Source organism: Mesocricetus auratus, unplaced genomic scaffold, assembly GCF_017639785.1.
Source record: "Mesocricetus auratus isolate SY011 unplaced genomic scaffold, BCM_Maur_2.0 Super-Scaffold_100027, whole genome shotgun sequence".
Lineage (NCBI taxonomy): Eukaryota > Metazoa > Chordata > Mammalia > Rodentia > Cricetidae > Mesocricetus > Mesocricetus auratus.
The window spans coordinates 21,570,074-21,588,052 of record NW_024429208.1 but is presented as its reverse complement, the minus strand read 5'-3'; the positions used below and the strand labels follow the sequence as shown (position 1 = coordinate 21,588,052).

The 17,979-nt window shown below is 47.3% G+C and overlaps 1 protein-coding gene across 4 annotated transcripts; it reads left to right on the top strand.

Annotated features, from left to right (window-relative positions):
• The first annotated feature begins 1,488 nt into the window (after positions 1-1,488).
• On the top strand, positions 1,489-16,195 carry LOC110340984 (phenazine biosynthesis-like domain-containing protein 1). 4 transcript variants are annotated; one of them, XM_040732169.1, is made up of 9 exons: positions 1,489-1,755; positions 3,696-3,795; positions 4,895-4,994; positions 5,652-5,750; positions 6,710-6,819; positions 6,938-6,967; positions 9,605-9,693; positions 10,035-10,213; positions 10,309-10,571. In XM_040732169.1, exons 3-9 carry the CDS (start codon positions 4,934-4,936, stop codon positions 10,521-10,523), a joined length of 783 nt encoding a protein of 260 aa, XP_040588103.1. In that variant the 5' UTR covers positions 1,489-1,755; positions 3,696-3,795; positions 4,895-4,933; the 3' UTR covers positions 10,524-10,571. The 4 variants fall into 4 exon arrangements, with proteins under 4 accessions (XP_040588103.1, XP_040588100.1, XP_040588102.1 ...); XM_040732167.1 differs by lacking the exons at positions 3,696-3,795; positions 10,309-10,571 and adding exons at positions 13,497-13,559; positions 14,630-16,195 and having other exon boundaries at positions 1,496-1,755; XM_040732166.1 differs by lacking the exon at positions 3,696-3,795 and having other exon boundaries at positions 1,491-1,755.
• The last annotated feature ends 1,784 nt before the right edge of the window (positions 16,196-17,979 follow it).

The window sequence follows — 17,979 nt, the reverse complement described above, 5'->3', positions numbered from 1 at the left end:
TGCTGCTGAGCCTGGCTCACAAGCTTCCGTTACATCTGTGGAGACCTGATGCCAGGAGACACAAGCCTGCAATCCCAGCTCTTCAGGAAGCTGAGGCAGGAGGATTGCAAGCTGAAGGTCTGCCTGGGTTGCACAGACAGTTCAAGGCCAACACGGAGAACATGGCAAGACCCTGGCCCCACGTAACAGGTGGACAAGCTGAGTGGCAGGCCAGTTAGCAGTCATGTGGGAGGCCTGGGCTCCATCCCAGCTGCGGAGAAGGGAACCGTGTGTCATTAGAGAAGCTTTGTTCCTTTCTGTGCTGACTCTCGCTATCTGATAGAATGAAGGCAACCCACTGGACATCTTCAAACATTCACATAAACAAGCCGAGGCTCGGTGACAACACTGCTACTGATGGAGACACATCCTGGAAGATGGCTTCAATGGCCAAGCCTCTTTTTTTATCTTCCAGACTCTAAAGTTCAGTGAAGGTGTGTGCTGAGTATAGTACCACTTAAATCGTTCAGTATATATTTGTGGTGTACCAGAGCCTCTTCTAGCAGCCAAGTAAATTCAAAAGGAGAAAGGGAAGTCAGGTGTGGTGGCACAGGACTTTATTCCCAGAAGCAGGGAAAGGCAGATCTCTGGGTTCAAGACCAGCCTTAAGATCCAGGCCATAGGGCCGGGCATTGGTGGCACACGCCTTTAATCCCAGCACTCGGGAGGCAGAGGCAGTCGGATCTCTGTGAGTTCGAGGCCAGCCTGGTCTACAAAGTGAGTTCCAGGACAGCCTCCAAAGCCACAGAGAAACCCTGTCTCAAAAAACCAAAAAAAAAAAAAAAAAAAAAAAAAAAAGATCCAGGCCATAAAGGCTGCATAGTAAGACCCCATCTTTACAAAGCAAAACAAACAAGAAGAGGGTGATTTGATGTTGTTTCCTGCTGATGAAAACCCAGTCGGTGATAGCACATGTCTTTAATCCCAGCATTCAGGAGGCAGAGGCAAGCAGGTCTGAGTTAGAAGGCAAGTATGGCCTACAGAGTTCCAGGACAGCCAGGGCTACATAGAGAAACCCAGTCTCAAAAGACAAAAATGAAACAAACAATAAAACAAAAAACAAAGTCAAGAAACAAACAAACCAGTGTTTTCTCTTTACCTCTCGGACTAATGGACTTTAAACGTTCATATACTGTGTATGATGATAAACTCTCCTATTGTTTTGAGACGGGTCTCACATATTCCAGGTTGGCCTGGGAACTGAGGATGGCTTTGAACCTTTTTGTCCCTTCTGCCTCAGTTTCCATGTCCTGTTTAAGTGCCACAGGGAATTTGATCCAGGGCTTTGTGCATGCTAAGCCAATACTAGCAACCGAGGTGGATCCGCAGCCTTCTGTCCTTCAGTGCTAGGATGGAACCACAGCTCTGTGCATACCAAGCAAGTGCTCACTTGCCCTGCACTAAGCTCCTCCCTGCAAAGGTAATTCAGTGCAAAGGCTGAAAACAGAGGATTGGTGTCCGTAGAAGGGGTTACACCAGAATAATTGTTTGCCTTTGTATCTGGGAAAGTATTAACTGTGTGCATGTGTGCACCAGTAAATCATTAACTTTCTGGCTTTTGTTTTGGAACAACAGGAAGGGAAGCAGGCTGCCAGCTAGGCTGAGACCTTGCAGACAGAGCGGGTGAGGAAAATGAAACTCCCGATTTTCATAGCAGATGCCTTCACGGCCACAGCTTTCAGGGGCAATCCTGCTGCTGTCTGCCTCCTGGAAAATGTAAGTACTCGGTTCTCAAGGGCCATGCCTGAAATTCTAGATGTGTGTGGAGCCCATGACTTCTGGAAAGGACGTGAGACCATCCTGAGGGTTTGCTACTTTGGCTTGTGTTCTCTATCATATCGGTGATGGTCGTGTTTTCAGGTTATGACAGGAATGGCTACACCCAGACTCAGTCAGGACCTCAGAGATTCCCATGCAGAGTACCTGGAGCCCATTGAAGAGGCAGCAGCAGGGAGTGGGGGCTCTCTCTCTCTTTCTCTCTCTCTTTCTCTCTCTCTCTCTCTCTCTCTCTCTCTCTCTCTCTCTCTCTCTCTCAGGCTCTACACTCAAGTGAACTAACACACACACTCTCTCTCAAAATAATCATCAAAATAGTTTTAAAAATCTCTTTAGGATCAAGAAAATAAGGTACTTGCAAGAAATTAAGGAGAAACTAGGAGTTGATCTCTAGTTCCTGGAAAAGTTAGTTTGCCAAAATCTTCATTGTATACATAGCTCTTTTGTGTGGGAGTGATGGCTCAGCAGGGATAGTTCCTTGGCACCAAGTCCAAAGACCAGTTCAATCCCTGGGAGTCACATGGTGGAAGCAGAAATCCCTCTGCAAGAAGCCCTTTGACCTAACAGTTGTTCCAAATAAATGAATTAGTTGATCTTGGATTAGATATATACAGGGTTTTGATTAGGATGATGGCTAAGGGGATAGTTAAATATTCCTTTGTCTTCTGGGTGACTGTTGTATTGTTTTCTGGGCAGTGGGAAGCCATCTTGACAATCTCTAGAGTGGCCTTGGAGACACATTCTTGACTTGTCTTGAAGGAGGCTACAGATAACTTTTCTTGTTTGGAAAGCCCCTCCCTAACTGTGGGCGACAGTGGATGAAAGTCCTGGGTGAGGATGTATTGTTTGCTATGACCACAGCCGGGTCGAAGAACCCAGTGTTCAGAGCCATGGGGATTGTCAAAGAAGCCCTGGGAAGAGGCTAATCCCCTGGCCTGTGTGGGAACACTGACAGAATGTCTAGAATATGGGGCTGCAGCTTCCTCCTCCTAGGTTTGGTCACAGCCTACGACTGTCCCATACAGAGACTCTGCAGGGACACCAGCTAAGGCCTCCTCCCAGTGCTCTACATAATAAACATGGGGAGATTCTGTGTTGAGCAGTAGGTGCCCTCCGCTGGAGTGAGCATAGCCCACCCCATCCCAGCTTCTCTGTCTGTCTGTCTGTCTGTCTGTCTGTCTGTCTGTCTGTCTGTCTGTCATTTCTTCATTCCCTCCTCTTCCCAGTCAGGTCTCCAGGGCCAAGCTCCACCCTAGAAGGACAGTACAGGTTCATGGGTGAGAAAAGGAGAAAGCTGGGGGGGGGGGAGGTGCGAGCGGCATGCGTCTGATGAGCAGAGATCCTTTCACTAGGGCTCAATTTCCAGCACCTACATTGAAAACACCCGTATTCCCATCATTCCTACCGTGATAGGGGAGCTGGAGACCAGAGAATCTTCTGGAAGCCAGCAACCCAGACTGCGCAGAGCAGCGGCAGAAGAGTGCGCTGCCTTGTGTTTGATCCTCACCTGAAAACTGTCCTCTGACTGCCACAGCCGTGCTCGCTCTCTCTCCCCTCTGAGGTTGCGCCACACTTCTGCTGCCATGGGGATAGCTCCCTGTCTCCCAGTCACAAGCATATATTTGGCAGCAGTGGAGCTCGGATGGATGAGGATGACTAGGCTCTCTCTATGTGTCCGTGTAATATCCTTGGGATTTGAAGGATGTAAACATACAGTTTTCACCAGCCAATAAGAAGTTGCATGGTTCCCTAAGTTCTCTCTTCCTCTCCTGAACTTAACCTCAGTGAAATTGTAACCTAATCTTTCTGTCTGCACCTCCCGAGTAGCAGGGCTGCAGGTGTGCTCCACCATTCTGAGCTTCATTTCTTTGTTCGTTTAGTTGCTTGAAAGGTCAGAAACAAGGCTCAGCCGATGAAGGTGCTTGTTGCACAATCCTGATGACCTGAGTTAAATCCCTGGAGCCCAGGTAGAGATGGAAGGTGAGGACTGAGTCCAAAGGTTGTCTTCTGACCTCCAATGCATGCTATGGCATGCATGCCCCAGAATGTTACACTGACTGCTTGGCATAAAAGAAAACGCTTTTCTTATCAGAAACTAGCATAGGTCTCATTGTAAGTACTGCTGAGTGTTGACACTGGAGAAGCATTTTGTATGTATTAGTGGGTTTAACTTTATAAAAAAATAAAAGATGCTGATGGTGAGTGAAATTGTTCCTGGGGGAAAATCTGCTTGCTGCCAAGTCTGATGACCAGAGTTGGATCCTCAGGACCCACATGGTGGGAGGGAAAAAAATTAACTTCCCCATGTTTTTCTCTGACCTCCACAAGGGCACCGTGGTATTCAAAAGCACACATACCCAGCCCCTTCCCACAGATGTAATTTCTTTTTAAAAATGTAAATTTAGAGAAAAATGGTAGGTGGGGATGGTGGCACTCACCTGAAATCTCAACACTTAGGAGACTGAGGAAGAGGACTGTGAGTTTATATGTATGGAGATAACCTGGGCTACATAGTGAGTCCCGGGACAGCTAGAACCTTCAGTGAGACCCTGTCTCAAGAAAAACATAGAGCAAAAAACCAGGCTTGGGTGTACAGCCCCAATCCCTGATATTCACGAGGCTGAGGCAGAAGAATCACAGGTTGGAGACCCACCTGGGCATCTTAGAGCTCATCTACAAATAAAAAGTGATCCATTAATTAAAATTGGCCGTGGCCACAGCTCAGCGATAGAATACTTGCCCAGAATACGTGAGGCTCTAGGGTTGATTCCCTGCACTTGGAAATAGTGAATTAAAAAGATCACAAGATCGTTTACTTAATAGCAAACTGACAGAGAGGAACCAGGCCCAATTTTAGGGATTTTCACAACTGTGGCTTTGTACATTGTGATTCCACATAGACGCTATAGGCCTGGGCAGCTGAAAAACCGTCTGCCTAAACATGCCTCCAATTCCTCGGCACATAGCATGTATTTCACAAGTCAAGGGTAAACTGCTATGTTAACTAAGGGTGGCTGGCCATGCAAGGACGTCTGAGTTGTGTTTCCAAAGTCTCCGTAACCTTTTGTTCCCAATTAAGACACTGGCTGAAGATGCCCATCAACAAATTGCAAGGGAAATGAACCTCTCCGAAACGGCTTTCATCAGGAAACTGCAACCAAGTGACAACTTCACACAAAGTAAATACGAATTTTTCGTAGATTCCTGGGTGGCGGGGGAAGCCGAGTCTTGGGAGGGAGGTTTAAGGAGATGCTTATGTGTTATCTGCCGGCAGATAACAGTTTAGTTCATCTAAGTTAAGTCTAAGCTTAAAGTTGAAGGTTTCCCACACCTAAGGTCATGTATCAGAAAATGGGTCCCCAGGGTAGCATATTGGTAGGTGGATCCTCATAGGAGATAAAGGAGTGATGTCACCTCTGTGAGGGCGGCTTGGTATCTCACGAGTGGGCTTCTGGGACATGGGTGTTTGGCGCCCTCGTGTGTCTGTGCCTTGCCTTGGGCTAATAAAGTGACAGGATGCTCAGCAGGTGCCAGCCCCTAGACCTTGAATCTCTAAGTCATCGGGTCTATTACAGGTATTCTTTTCCCCAGGTCACCCAATCAGTGGGGTTCTGTTACAACAACCCAAATGGACTAAGAGGGTGTTTGTGAACCTCCTGTTTCTGCTGCAGACTAGCCCCAGGGAGCCTGTGGATGTCTGTTTAGTATGCATTTGTCCTTTGATGACAGTTGCTGTTAACCACACCAGCGAGAGATTTAGAAGATGCTGCGAAGCTGAAGACTCACCCCTGTGTGTCTGTCTGACTTGTATCTCTTGGACTTTCCTTCCTCTGAAGGTTCCTGCTTTGGACTAAGGTGGTTTACACCAGTGAATGAGGTTCCTCTGTGTGGCCACGCCACCCTGGCCTCTGCGGCTGTGCTGTTTCACAAAATAAGTAAGCGAATTTTACTTTGTGTATGATTTTATTATGCATATATGTTGTTTTTCTCTGAGCCAGGTAGTCCTGGCTGTCTTGGAACTCACTCTGTAGACCAGGCTGGTCTCAAACAGAGATCCTCTTGTCTCTACCTCCCCAACGCTGGGACTAAAGATGTGTACCACCACACCTGACTCCCGTATGTACACTTTTCTGAGACAGGTATTATTTGTGTCTCAGGCTTGCCCTGGGTTCTCTATGTAGCTAAGGAAGATTTTGTGCTCTTGGTCTCCCTGCCGTCATATTTCCAGTACTAGGATTCCATGTATGGACCAGCAGCACTCTAGAGGTAGAAGCAAGTAAGTCTTTGTGAGTTCAAAACCAGCCTGGCATACATAGGGAGTTACAGGTTAGTGAGGGTTCCATAGTTAAGATCTTGCTTTGAAAAATAAAATAGAAAATACTTTTTTTTTAAAAAAAAAAAAAGCAGGCTGGCTGGGCGTTGGTGGCGCACTCCTTTAATCCCAGCACTCGGGAGGCAGAGGCAGGCGGATCTCTGTGAGTTTGAGGCCAGCCTGGTCCACAAAGTGAGTTCCAGGACAGCCTCCAAAGCTACAGAGAAACCCTGTCTCAAAAAACCAAAAAATAAAAATAAAAAATAAAAAAAGCAGGCTGGGAGTTGGTGGTGCATGCCTTTAATCCCAGCACTCAGGAGGCAGAAGCAGATAGATCTCTGGGAGTTCCAGGCCAGCCTGGTCTACAGAGAAAATTCCAGGACAGCCAGGGCTACACAGAGAAACCCTGTCTCAAAAAACAAAACAAAAAACACTTAAAGTGGGCTGGGACTGTAGCTCAGTGTCAGGTCACTTGCCTTGAATCTGTGTGGTGCCATATTCAGTCCCTAGTATTGGGGGTTAGGGGAATCCCCTGTACCAAGCTTATTTTCCTGATTCTTGCTTAATTCCTCCTCTGTGCAGAGAACACGAACAGCACTCTAACCTTTGCCACCATGAGTGGGGAACTAAGGGCCAGAAGAGCAGAGGACGGGATTGTCCTGGACTTTCCTCTCTACCCAGCCTTCCCCCAGGTCAGCTCGCTCTTACTGTATGTGCGTCTAACTGTAACACACACAATCACATCCACCAGCTGCGTTTAGCCGGCGGCTCTCCTGTCCAGCACTGACTGTGTGTCTTTCCCTCTTCCAGGACTTCCGTGAAGTGGAAGACTTGATAAAGGTTGGTGGAAAGAATCCAGCTAGAGCCCTGTCTGTGATTGTGTGTGTTTGTGTTTGAAAGCTCTGGTGTCACGTTGTTTACTGCTGATGGGTGGTGTGAACCTGGGAGAGCGGGGCCTAAACTTGAGGTAGAGTAAAGTCTCATGCAATAGTCAACTTTTTTCCAGAGAATCAGACTATTCATCCTCTGAGGGTTAAGAAAGAGTCACCTGAGTCAAGTGTACACTCACAAGGACAAGCTGCACTTGGCTTTTTTCCATAGAGGCACAGAAACCGATAGCAGTAGACAGTTGTAACACTCTGACGTTAACTCACTCCTATCTGCTACCGTTGGGAGGGGCACAAAAGCACATTCCAGGAACAATTCTATGTTTCTGAAGGAGCTAAGGTCACAAGACTCTTGTCTTGTTTTCTTGGAGTTTTCTCATGGGTACTCGGAATTCCCCTTGCAGGACTCCTTTCTTGCCAGACTGTGTTCTGACATGATGTGATCCTTCCAAAATGGGCCTCCTACTAGTGCAGGTGTTGCAGTGGAAGCCTAGGTAATTTCACATTAGAATGTTAGTATTGTATTTATTTGGTAAGATTGATCACTTTCGTAGAGTTGTAATCACTGTGCAGCCCAGGCTACCCTTGAACTAGCAAGCAATCCTCTTGCCTAGCAAATGCTTGCTGGGATGACAGTTTCATGTCATCACACCCAACACATTTAACTATGTCTATGAGCAAGATAACCTCCATTGAGGGACAGGAGTAAGATGGGGAGTTTAGGGTAGAGAGACAGGGAGGGAGGGGGCCTGTAGGAGGTGGTGAAGAAAGTTATCAGGCATCCTCAGCCCCCTTGAATTTCCGTTCATTCCAGCAGGAAGGAGAAATCAGCCAGGCTTGATGGTGTGTGCCCATGCAAGTTCAAGTAGGAGAGCTGAGGATTGTCTTTCTTTAAAAATTCCTTTGCAAGTTCAGACCTGTATAAAACAAATTTTGGTCTTTTTTTCTCCCCCTACCATTCCTTTTCCCTCTCCCTCCCCCAATGAAATAGTTCTTCCCAACAATTTCCCTACTTTTCACAATTCTGGGTCTCTCTCTCTCTCTCTCTCTCTCTCTCTCTCTCTCTCTCTCTCTCTCTCTCTCTCTCTCTCTCTCTGTGTGTGTGTGTGTGTGTCCCACTGAGTTTAAACAGAGTTGCTTGCATGAACACTGGGTAGAGGTGGGTATTATTTACTGGAATCTGGGCAATTTATCAGTGGTCACACCACTGACAAAATGATACCCTTTCAGCAGTTGCCATTAACTGCCAAAAGTCTCTCAGGGAGGCTGTGGACCTCATGCGCTCCTCCCTATCTATGATGAGATGCTGACCAGCCTGATGTTTTGCAGATAGCCATAGCTGCTGTGATGCTCATGAGCTCATGAGTGCAGTGGCCATGTCATGTCTAGAAGATCCATCTGCAGTGCTCTTCCCCGTCCTTTGACTTTTACACTCTTCCCACACCCTCTTCTTACTTTGGGAATAGATAATAATAGATGTCTCAGTTAGGGCCACACGCTCAAAAGCCACTTCATCTCAGCTTCTGACCAGTGACGAGTCTCTGCATTAACTGCTACTTACTGCAAAACTAAGATTCTCTGACAAAGGCTGAGGATGGCAATAGCCTATAGATATAAACACAAATATTTAGAACGCTGTGTGACACACGTCCATTTACCAAAACCACAGTAGTATGTCCCCTCTCAGGGCCCTCGACCTTCCCAGCCATGGGCACTTAACAAGGTTCACAGTATGAGAAATGAGTTCCATCCTGTGAGGCAGGTCTCTAGTGTAACGACCCCATAACAGTCATGCTATTATTGCACCAGTGTTAGATTTTTCTATAGGAAAGACCAGCCCATGAAATCTGCAGAAAGAAGGTGGAAGGAAAGTTGTCACCATCATCAGTTTGAATATTGGACAATGGGAGTGAGGAGGAGGGCAAAGAAAGTCTGGGTGCTACCCAGTGAGGACAAGAAATGTAGCCTGGTCTTCTTGTGGGTCTATAGGGTGTGAGCCATCACTACCCCCATAATTATTATGGGAGAGCCTGCTCTGTGAGTGGCGCCGTGTGCTATGTGTTTTACCCACACTATCTTATTTTATTCTCAATGTCTCACCCAGCGACAATAAGTACTGCAGTTGTCTTGTTCTAGAACCCCAGGTGCTTAGGGGAAAATGGAAGGGACCACATCAGAACAAGGGAGGTCAATAGAAAAACAAATTTGGGATTCTGCTGAGAAGTCCCCCACGTGTTTACGACTGTCCTCTGAGATGGGACTGACTTTAACTGGGAGATCTGAACATGTGACTGTTTAGCCTAGAAGGGCACACAGAGCAGACCAAAGAAACTTTACCAACTGGGCTATCTTTGCAGCTTGACCATGAACTTCTCATCCTTTTGCCTGGTTTATGTGGTGCTATGGTGTCATGCATGCTGGGCAAGCCATGGTGTGAGGTTAGAGGTCAGAGGACAACTTGCAGGAGTGTGTTCTCTCCTGTCATTTGGGTCTGGGTGACTGAATTCAGGTTACAAAACTTGGCAGCAAGTACCTTTTCTCATCAAACCATCTTGTTGACCCTCTGAGGCAATTTTGATCTGTTTCACAGGCAGCCATAGGTGACACCCTGGTCCAGGATATCCGCTACTCTCCAGATACCCGAAAACTCCTAGTCCGACTCAGCGACTCTTACAACAGGTAAATGTCATGTTTAACCATTTACATGCCAGCACCCAGGTTTCTAGCTCTGCTATCTCCGCTGCATGACTTTTCTTTTGAGACAGGGTCTCCCTATATAGCTCTGGCTGTTCTGGAACTCGCTCTGTAGAACAGGCTATCATCAGACTCACAGAGATCCGCCTGCCTCTGCCTCCTGAGTGCTGGGATTAGAGACTACTTTCTTTCCCATAGGCCGATGCCAAAGGCAGGCTCTCCCTTCCCTCTGCTGAGCCCTCTGGGCACAGCCCAGCCTCTTCCCTGGGCTGTGCAGGGGGTGGTCTGTGAAATGCTTATTGCTGATCCGTTCTGTTTGTGCTCAGGTCCTTTCTAGAGACCCTAAAGGTGAACACAGAGCCTCTGCCTCAAATTGAAAAGACAGGGAAGGTGAAAGGACTCATTCTTACTCTCAGAGGAGAGCCTGAGGGGCAGACACCCCAATATGACTTCTACTCCCGGTACTTTGCACCGTGGGTTGGTTTGCCTGAAGACCCGGTAACAGGTACTCTTGACTTACCCTCAGGGGTGGCTTTCCTAGGGAAGGGGAGGGATACAAATAGCTACACACTGTGGTGTTTGGTGTTGTCCATGTGACAGAATGCAAACCACTTGGGAGACGGGTCTCTGACACAACTCTGAGGAATTACCTTGAATATGTTAAGTGGGCAAGCCTATCTTTATTCCCGGACTGGGACCCTGGCTGGCGTAAAAGGAGAGGGGCTAAGCAGCAGCTGCGTTCACTGCTCTCTCCTGACTGTGGCTGCGATGTGGGCAGCTGCTTCAAGCTCCTGCAGCCAACTGCGAAGCCATGAAGGGCCGCGCCTTTACCCCTGAGCCAGAATAAACTCTTTGCCCCTGAAGTTGCTTCTGTCACAATATTTTATCCCAACGACAAGGAAAGAAACTAAAGCAAATAGCCTTTCACGTGACACGCCAGATACCTGCTTTGATTTTGTTTTCTGAAGCAGGGTTTCATGTAACCTGGTCTCCAAGTCAGCATGAACCGAGGATGACTTTGACTTCCTGCTGCCTCCTCTTGCCTCTGCCTTCCAAAGCCTGGATTGCAGCTGTGTGCTGGGATTGCAGCTGTGTGCTGGGATTGCTGCTGTGTGCTGGGATTGCAGCTGGGTGCTGGGATTGCAGCTGGGTGCTGGAATTGCAGCTGTGTGCTGGGATTGCAGCTGGGTGCTGGGATTGCAGCTGGGTGCTGGGATTGCAGCTGGGTGGCTTGGGCTCCCTTTGCTCTTCCATCTTTCCTTCTCTCCCTCTACCCTTTCACTCAAATCTGTGAAAAGATGCTTTAAAAATGAAGTTCTGCAGCCCTGCCTTCCTTGTTCTTATCACCTGGACCAGTGACCAGTGACAACCCCTCAAAGTCTCAGTCCCTCCTCTACATGATGCACAGGGGAAATGCAGTGCTTGGCACATGGTAAATGCCCAGCAAACACTAGCTATGTTCACTAGCCTCTTTCTCTTCTCCCTCCCCCTCCCCCTCCTCCATTTCTCCTAGTACTGGGGATTAGACCCAGGGTCTCCTTGCTTGCTAGGCACGCGCTCCACCCCAGAGTTACATCCATAGACCTGCATCATTTGCTAGCAATGCACCTAGATCCCCGAGCCAACACTTGCAGACCTTGTGCCCGCTGGAAGCAGAGGAGTGACATCAAAGATAGGCAGGAATGTCACACCCTGCACTTGTACCCTCTCTGAGATTGGTGGTCTATGTGGCCAAGGGTAGGGGTGCTTGATGGAGGGGGTTGCTGGGGGAAATGGAGTTCAAGGCTGAAAGGGGCTGGGCAGAGTCTCGACATGCTAGGAACCGGGTGGCTCTGGTACTTCAGTGAGTTCTCTGAAACAAAATGCCTGAACACAAGCTCAGCAAAGTATTGCATAAGACTCGGGCAAATGCCCACAGCATCTATGAAGTTCACTGAGTCTCTCCCCACGTATCTTAGCTAGGGTTTCCATTGCTGTGATGAAACGCCGTGACCGAAAGGAGGTTGGGGAGGAAGGGGTTTATTTGACTTACACTTCCACATTGTAGCCCATCCCTGAAGGACATCAGGAAGGAAGGCAAACTGAGCAGGGACCTGAAGGCAGGAGTTGATGTAGAGGCCGTGGAGGGGTGCGGCTTACTGACTTGCTCATTATGGCTTACTTGGCCTGCTTTCTTATAGAACCCAGGACCACCAACCCAGGGATGGTACCATCCACAATGGGCTGGGCCCTCCCCCATCAATCACTAATTAAGAAAAAGCCTTACAGCCAGATCTTATGGAGGCATTTTCTCAATTGAGGTTCCCTCCTTCCCAGGGACTCTAGCTTGTGTCAAGCTGACAGAAAACTAGCCAGCACACCATGGCAGTGTGTGTAGACACAGCTGCTTCCCAAAGACTGACAAGCAATGCACTTCTGTGTGTACTGTTTTCTAGAAGGTGAAGGTTTTTAGACCAGCAAGGGCAGAGTGGGATTGAGGGACCCTGAGACATGGAGCCCTTAGTGCCAATCTTGGGCAAAGTAGAATGTTGGCTATCATACTTAGCCATCCCATAATGCTCAGTCAGCTTGTCTGGTGGGTGAGAAGAGAAAACTTCCTTCTGTTCCTCCCTAAAGACCTTTCAGCCAGTTAGAAATAAAGTCTTAGCATTTTTACTTTTTACTTTCTTCTTTTTTTTTTTCTGTTTTTCAAGACAGGTCTCATGTAGCCAGCCTGGCCTGGCCTCAGATCCCCTATGTAGCTCATAAATCCTCCAAACAGGCTTCATGAATGCCTGTGTAGGACTCTATAGGCCTACACCACCAGGAACTGGCGTGACTTTAGATTTTGTTTTCATATGTAGTCTCTAATCTACTTCTAGGGTACAAAAGTACCTAAGGAGTAACTAAGTAACTGAGGAGAAAGCTTAATGTGTAGAAAACTTGCCCAGCACATCAAACAGTAGCAAAACCCTGCCTGAAAGGAATGCTCATTTTGTCCACAAAGCCCTACAAGGTTGACCCTGTGTCTGAGTTCCTTTATTTGCATACATGCTCTAGAGGAAGGAGATAAGTTCCTTGGAAATTACAGAAAGATTTATATGAAGGCCTTGAATTTCCTATCAAGAGCTGACAATGCTGCATGAAGAGGTGATGACTGAGTGGTTAAGAGTGAATACTGCTTAGCCGGGCATTGGTGGCGCACGCCGTTAATCCCAGCACTGGGGAGGCAGAGGTACGTGGATCTCTGTGAGTTCGAGGACAGCCTGGTCTACACCAAAAAAAAAAAAAAAAAAAAAAAAAAAAAGAGTGACTACTGCTCTCACAGAGGACCTGAGTTCAGTTCCCAGAGTTCATGTTAGGCAGCTCTCAACTGTCTCAAACTCTAACTCCAGAGGAAAGAGCTGACAATGAATGGTAGAGCCAAAATAAAGTCCAAAGCAGGTGTGGTGGTACACATCTGTAATCCCAGGACTCAGCAAGTACAGGCAGGAGGACCAGGAGTCCAAGACCAGTCTCAGCTACATAGAACATTCTAGTCAGCTAGAGGGACATGGAACCCTGAGTCAAAAAACAAGCAAGCAAATCCCTGGCGTCTAATCCTGGGGAAACAGCATAGTTGATAGACAATTTGGGAGAGTGGATTCATAAACCCCGCCTTCCTTTCCTTACTGCGTACTATGCTGTGGCCTGGTTGACATTAGGATTAGGTCATCTAAGGTTTAGCCAAACTGCTTAAGTGATTTATCATATAACACAATCAGGGACGTCTGTTTCCTTTGCCTGTTCTCAAACGTCTTACTTTACAGGATCAGCGCATACTGTTCTCAGCAGTTACTGGTCCCAGCAGCTTGGGAAGAAAGAGATGCGAGGTAGGGCAGATATTTCCCCCTCTCTCCTCCTTTTTGGGTGCTTCGGTGTTGAACTCAGGGCTTTGCAAATGCTCAAACAAAGAGTCATAGCCCCATCCCTTAACTATTTGGGACAGTGTCTTGCTATGTAGACCAGGCTAGCCTCCCATTTGCATATAGCTCCTAAGGGCTGGGATTGTTCAATACTATGCCCAGCTCGAATTTATTTGCCTCATTTTAGACTCGTATCTATTCTCATGTGCATTAGCTCCTTAAAAACATAGTAGGATCTGAGCTGGTTGCTGGTGGTGCCCACCTTTAATCCTAGCACTTGGGAGGCAGAGACAGTCAGATATCTGAGTTGGAAGCCAGCCTCATCTACAGAGCAAATTCCAGGACAGCCAGGGTTACACAAGGACAACCTGTCTCAAAAATAAAATAACACCAAAAAACAAACGAAAAGTAGATCATATGTGTGTGTGTGTGTGTGTGTGTGTATATATATATATATATATATATATATATTTAGAACTTATCACTCATGTGAAAGATCCCTGAAACATTTCCCCTTCAGTGACCCCCACCACCACTCCCAACCCTTTCCATCCCTGCCTCCCCAAACACAGATATTTCTGATACGGTGAGTATTTAATAAATCTTGATCTATGTAATTAGCTTGCTGTGTAACCTTGGAGATGGACAGTCCCTTTTCTCTATCCTGGGTGAGTGTAATGACTTCCTGAGATCCTAGGAATCTGAGGCCATGACTCTTTGGTGGACCTGGCGCATATGGTTGCTGTAATATGTTTTGAGAAAGCAAACGCCCTCTGTTCAATTCAGGGCTGAAGATGGGGCCTTCTCAGAGGCGCACTAAAAGGCCCAGGAAGGAAAGAGCTGGGCAGTGTGTGCACATCAGCTGTGTGTGGACCCCTGGTCTGCAGGAGAATGGGGGCGGGGTATGGACGTGAAGGAACTTATTCTGGAAACTGGCCTGGGAGGAGCCCTGGGTCTGTAACAATCACTCCTTCCCTGCATAGTTGGTTAATCACAGGGAAATGCTTTCAATTGGCCCACTCTGTGTTCTCTTTAAGCCTTTCAGTGTTCCCGCCGAGGAGGGGAACTGGACATTTCCCTGCGGCCTGATGGACGAGTTGACATGAAGGGTGGCGCTGCTATTGTCTTAGAGGGCACGCTGACAGTCTAGAGACACTTGTGCTGGGCTGTGGCCACTGCTGATCACAGTGTTTTCTCCATACCAAAACCAAAACCCAGCCCAAACCAACGACAAATTCCCAGAGCTTGCTTCAGCAAGCCCACCGAGCAGTGCCCTCAACCCTCGTGTGAAGACCAGAAAGGGAAGGCAGCGGATGGAGGTGAGACCGCATCTCCAGACTCCTCAGCTGGTGAAGGGCTCTGGCCTCTGCCTGTGTGTCTTCAGGAACTCGGCAGGGAGTGACAGGGATCCATGCTGTCACTTCTTTTTGTTTCGTTTTGGTTTTGGTTTTCAAGACTGGGTTTCTCTGCATAGGTTTGGACCCTAAAACTAACTCTTGTAGACCAGGCTGGTCTCAAACTCACAGAGATCCTACTGCCTCTGCCTCCCAAATGTAGGGATTAAAAGGCGTGCACCATCAACGCCTGGGCACTGTCACTTCTTTTGATTATGACTGCCAACCAAAGTGAGAAATCCATTGATAAGGAGCCAGCCGAGGCCCCTTAAATTTGGAGGCCATACCTGACAGAGTATTTCACAGCTGTTCATAAGAATTAGTAGCTTGTGGAAATGCAGTGTTGATAATTTTTGGTTGTGAGCCTAGCCTTTAACGACTGAGCTATCCCTCCAGCCCTGCAGTGTTGATAAAATCCCTTCCCTGTGGGCGTGGACCACATAAACATTTCCTTCCCATCCTCTGAGTTTCCAAAGACAAACTGAGGTACAATGCCACCAAGTTCCCCCAGGGCACCGCTTAGCTATTGGGTGTGCTCCCCTGAAATGTAGTACCCAGAAACGCTTTTATCTAGCAACGCTGATGACTTTCCTGTAGCAGCATAGATGGAGCCCTATGCCCTCAGTCGTTGCTGGCCTATATCCCCTAGCCTCTTGCGGGGCTACGTGCGATTAGGGCAACATTAGGCTAGATACCCAGGTGAGGGTCCCATGACCTCCCCACCCCTCTAAGTGAAGGAACCCAGCTGGGATGGTCATGTGTAAATGAGACAGCTGAACTCCTGAAGATTGCAGTTTGCTTGGCTCAGAGTACCATCCTGAGTGACACGCAGGAAAACATCTCACGATGTAATAACACTAAGACGAATAGACTGAAAACTGTTAGGGAGGCCGTCCTGAGACAGTGGGGTATTTGGATCAGTATGAGCTGTGAAGATAGCAAAATGAAACAGTTCATGTTGGGGGACAATGCAATTTCAGTGTAGCTAAAACAAACAAAACCAGTGATTTGGGGGCTAGCAAGATGTCTGAGTAGCTAAAACACTTGCCGTGGAGGCCGACAACCTGAGTTCGATTCCTGGGACCCACACAGTAGAAGCAGAACCAACCCCTGCATGTTGTCCTCTGACTTACACACACATAGGTGCTGTAGAAGGCATACACCCACGTGTATACAAAAACAAACATGCAATAAAAATAATTTTCTTTATTTTTTTGCTAATGTGTAATAACTAAAACCTAGGACAAAACTCTGAAAATTAATAGAAGAGAGGATGTATTAGATGGCCTGGGGGCTTGATGAATGAAACACTTGCCAGGCAAGCCTTATGCTCGAGTTTGGGTCCCCGTAATCCACGTAAAAGATGGATACAGTAACGAGTGACTGTAATCCCTGTGTACTTTTGTCAAGATGGGAGAATCCTCCCCCAACCATTATCCCTCCATCCCCACTCCCCCCACCCCCACCCCTGGAGACTCACAGGCCAACTAGCTTGGCACATCCAGCACAGTGGCAAACACTCAGAGATTCAGCCTTGAACAAGGTAGAAAGGGAGGGCTGGGACTGTGGGAATTCACCACCACCCTGCCAGGCACAATGGAACACACCTGTAAACCTAGCACGAGTGAGGGGAAAGCAGGAGGATCAGGATTCCAAGGCCAGCTACAACTGTCTAGCCAACGACTTTGAAGACCCTGCTTCAGAAAGCAAAACCTTCAACAAACCTGTTAGAATCTCTAGAAAGGACTTGGGAAGCACAGCAATTGTAAGTCATCCCTAGCAGAAGAGAAAGGGAGGGAGTTCCCTGAGCACGAGCCCTTCATCAGCATCCACACCATATGGGAACTTGCTAGGAAAGCAAAATCACCAGCCCTCTTCTGGACCACTTGTGTCTGGAGCTCTGCAGCCTGGGGCCAGTACTGTGAGTTTTAACAGTCCCTCTAGCCCATAGGTGAGTGTGAGTCCTGCCCTGCACTCCGGCTTCCAGATGTAGGGGCCGTTTCCATCACTCTCTTGACGATCGACTGTGCAGCTTAATAGCCTTTGGCTGCTGCAACTCAGAAGCTTCCTGACTGCACCAATAATACTTGCTGCTTAAAAGTGCACTTTTACATGAGTGTTAGCTTCTGGCTCTGTCCGGCAGAGAAAAATTACCTGTGCTCAGGTGGGAGCTGTTTCATAATGTGTTAGTAACAAACAGAATAGTTAATCAGCCATGATTTATTCATGAAGAATTAATTATACCTGGTTGTGCACCTCTGCTAGCTAAATGGGGCTTTAAAGGAGTTATTTTATTGATCGTTGCAGACACAGAAGGATCACTAATTAAACACGCAAACTGTCTGTAGGACAAGTTGGGTAGCTAAGGCTACAAACAAACAAGAACCTCACCATTTTCTTAAAGGGGAACAAAACAAACTTTGTTTTATGCAACATTAAGGAGTCCCCTAGGCTATGTTAATTAGTCACAGTACTGTTTTTCCAGCAGCGACTAACTCCATACATCAATGTAAGTACCGTTCTCTTGGTTAGGCTTTGTTAAGGGGAAATGTATTGTTTGGTCATGTGCTATAGTTTGTTTATACTTTCTTCTGTTTGTGATGATTTCCCTGGCTTCCAATTTGGGGCTATGCATAAAATTGATGTGAACAGGAGACTGGAGAGATGGCTCAGCAGTTAAGAGCATTTCTGTGCAATCATGAGGGATGGGATTTGGATCCCAGCACTCATGTAACAGACTGGGAAATCCCACCAGTAGCTGTAGTTCCAGTTCCAAGGGATCCAACCTCTGCCCGCATAGGTATGTGCACCACACGTGTACACAGACACATAACTAAATAAAAATAAATCTTGAAGAAGTTGTATGCTTGTATTTGTCTTTTTTAGATTTCCACACTTTTTACTGTGGACACTACTCCTTAGAATGTAATTACCGAGCAATGGCTTCAACATGTTTAATGTAGACACTGTCAAATGACTCTCTAATGTAGCTC

Bases quoted from the DNA above. Each gene is read 5' to 3' on its own strand.
- LOC110340984 (XM_040732166.1), top strand. From the start codon at position 1,672: ATGAAACTCCCGATTTTCATAGCAGATGCCTTCACGGCCACAGCTTTC. The intron at 1,756-4,894 runs GTAAGTACTCGG...TTCCCAATTAAG, and splicing joins CTGTCTGCCTCCTGGAAAAT to ACACTGGCTGAAGATGCCCA. The intron at 6,820-6,937 runs GTCAGCTCGCTC...TCCCTCTTCCAG, and splicing joins TCTACCCAGCCTTCCCCCAG to GACTTCCGTGAAGTGGAAGA.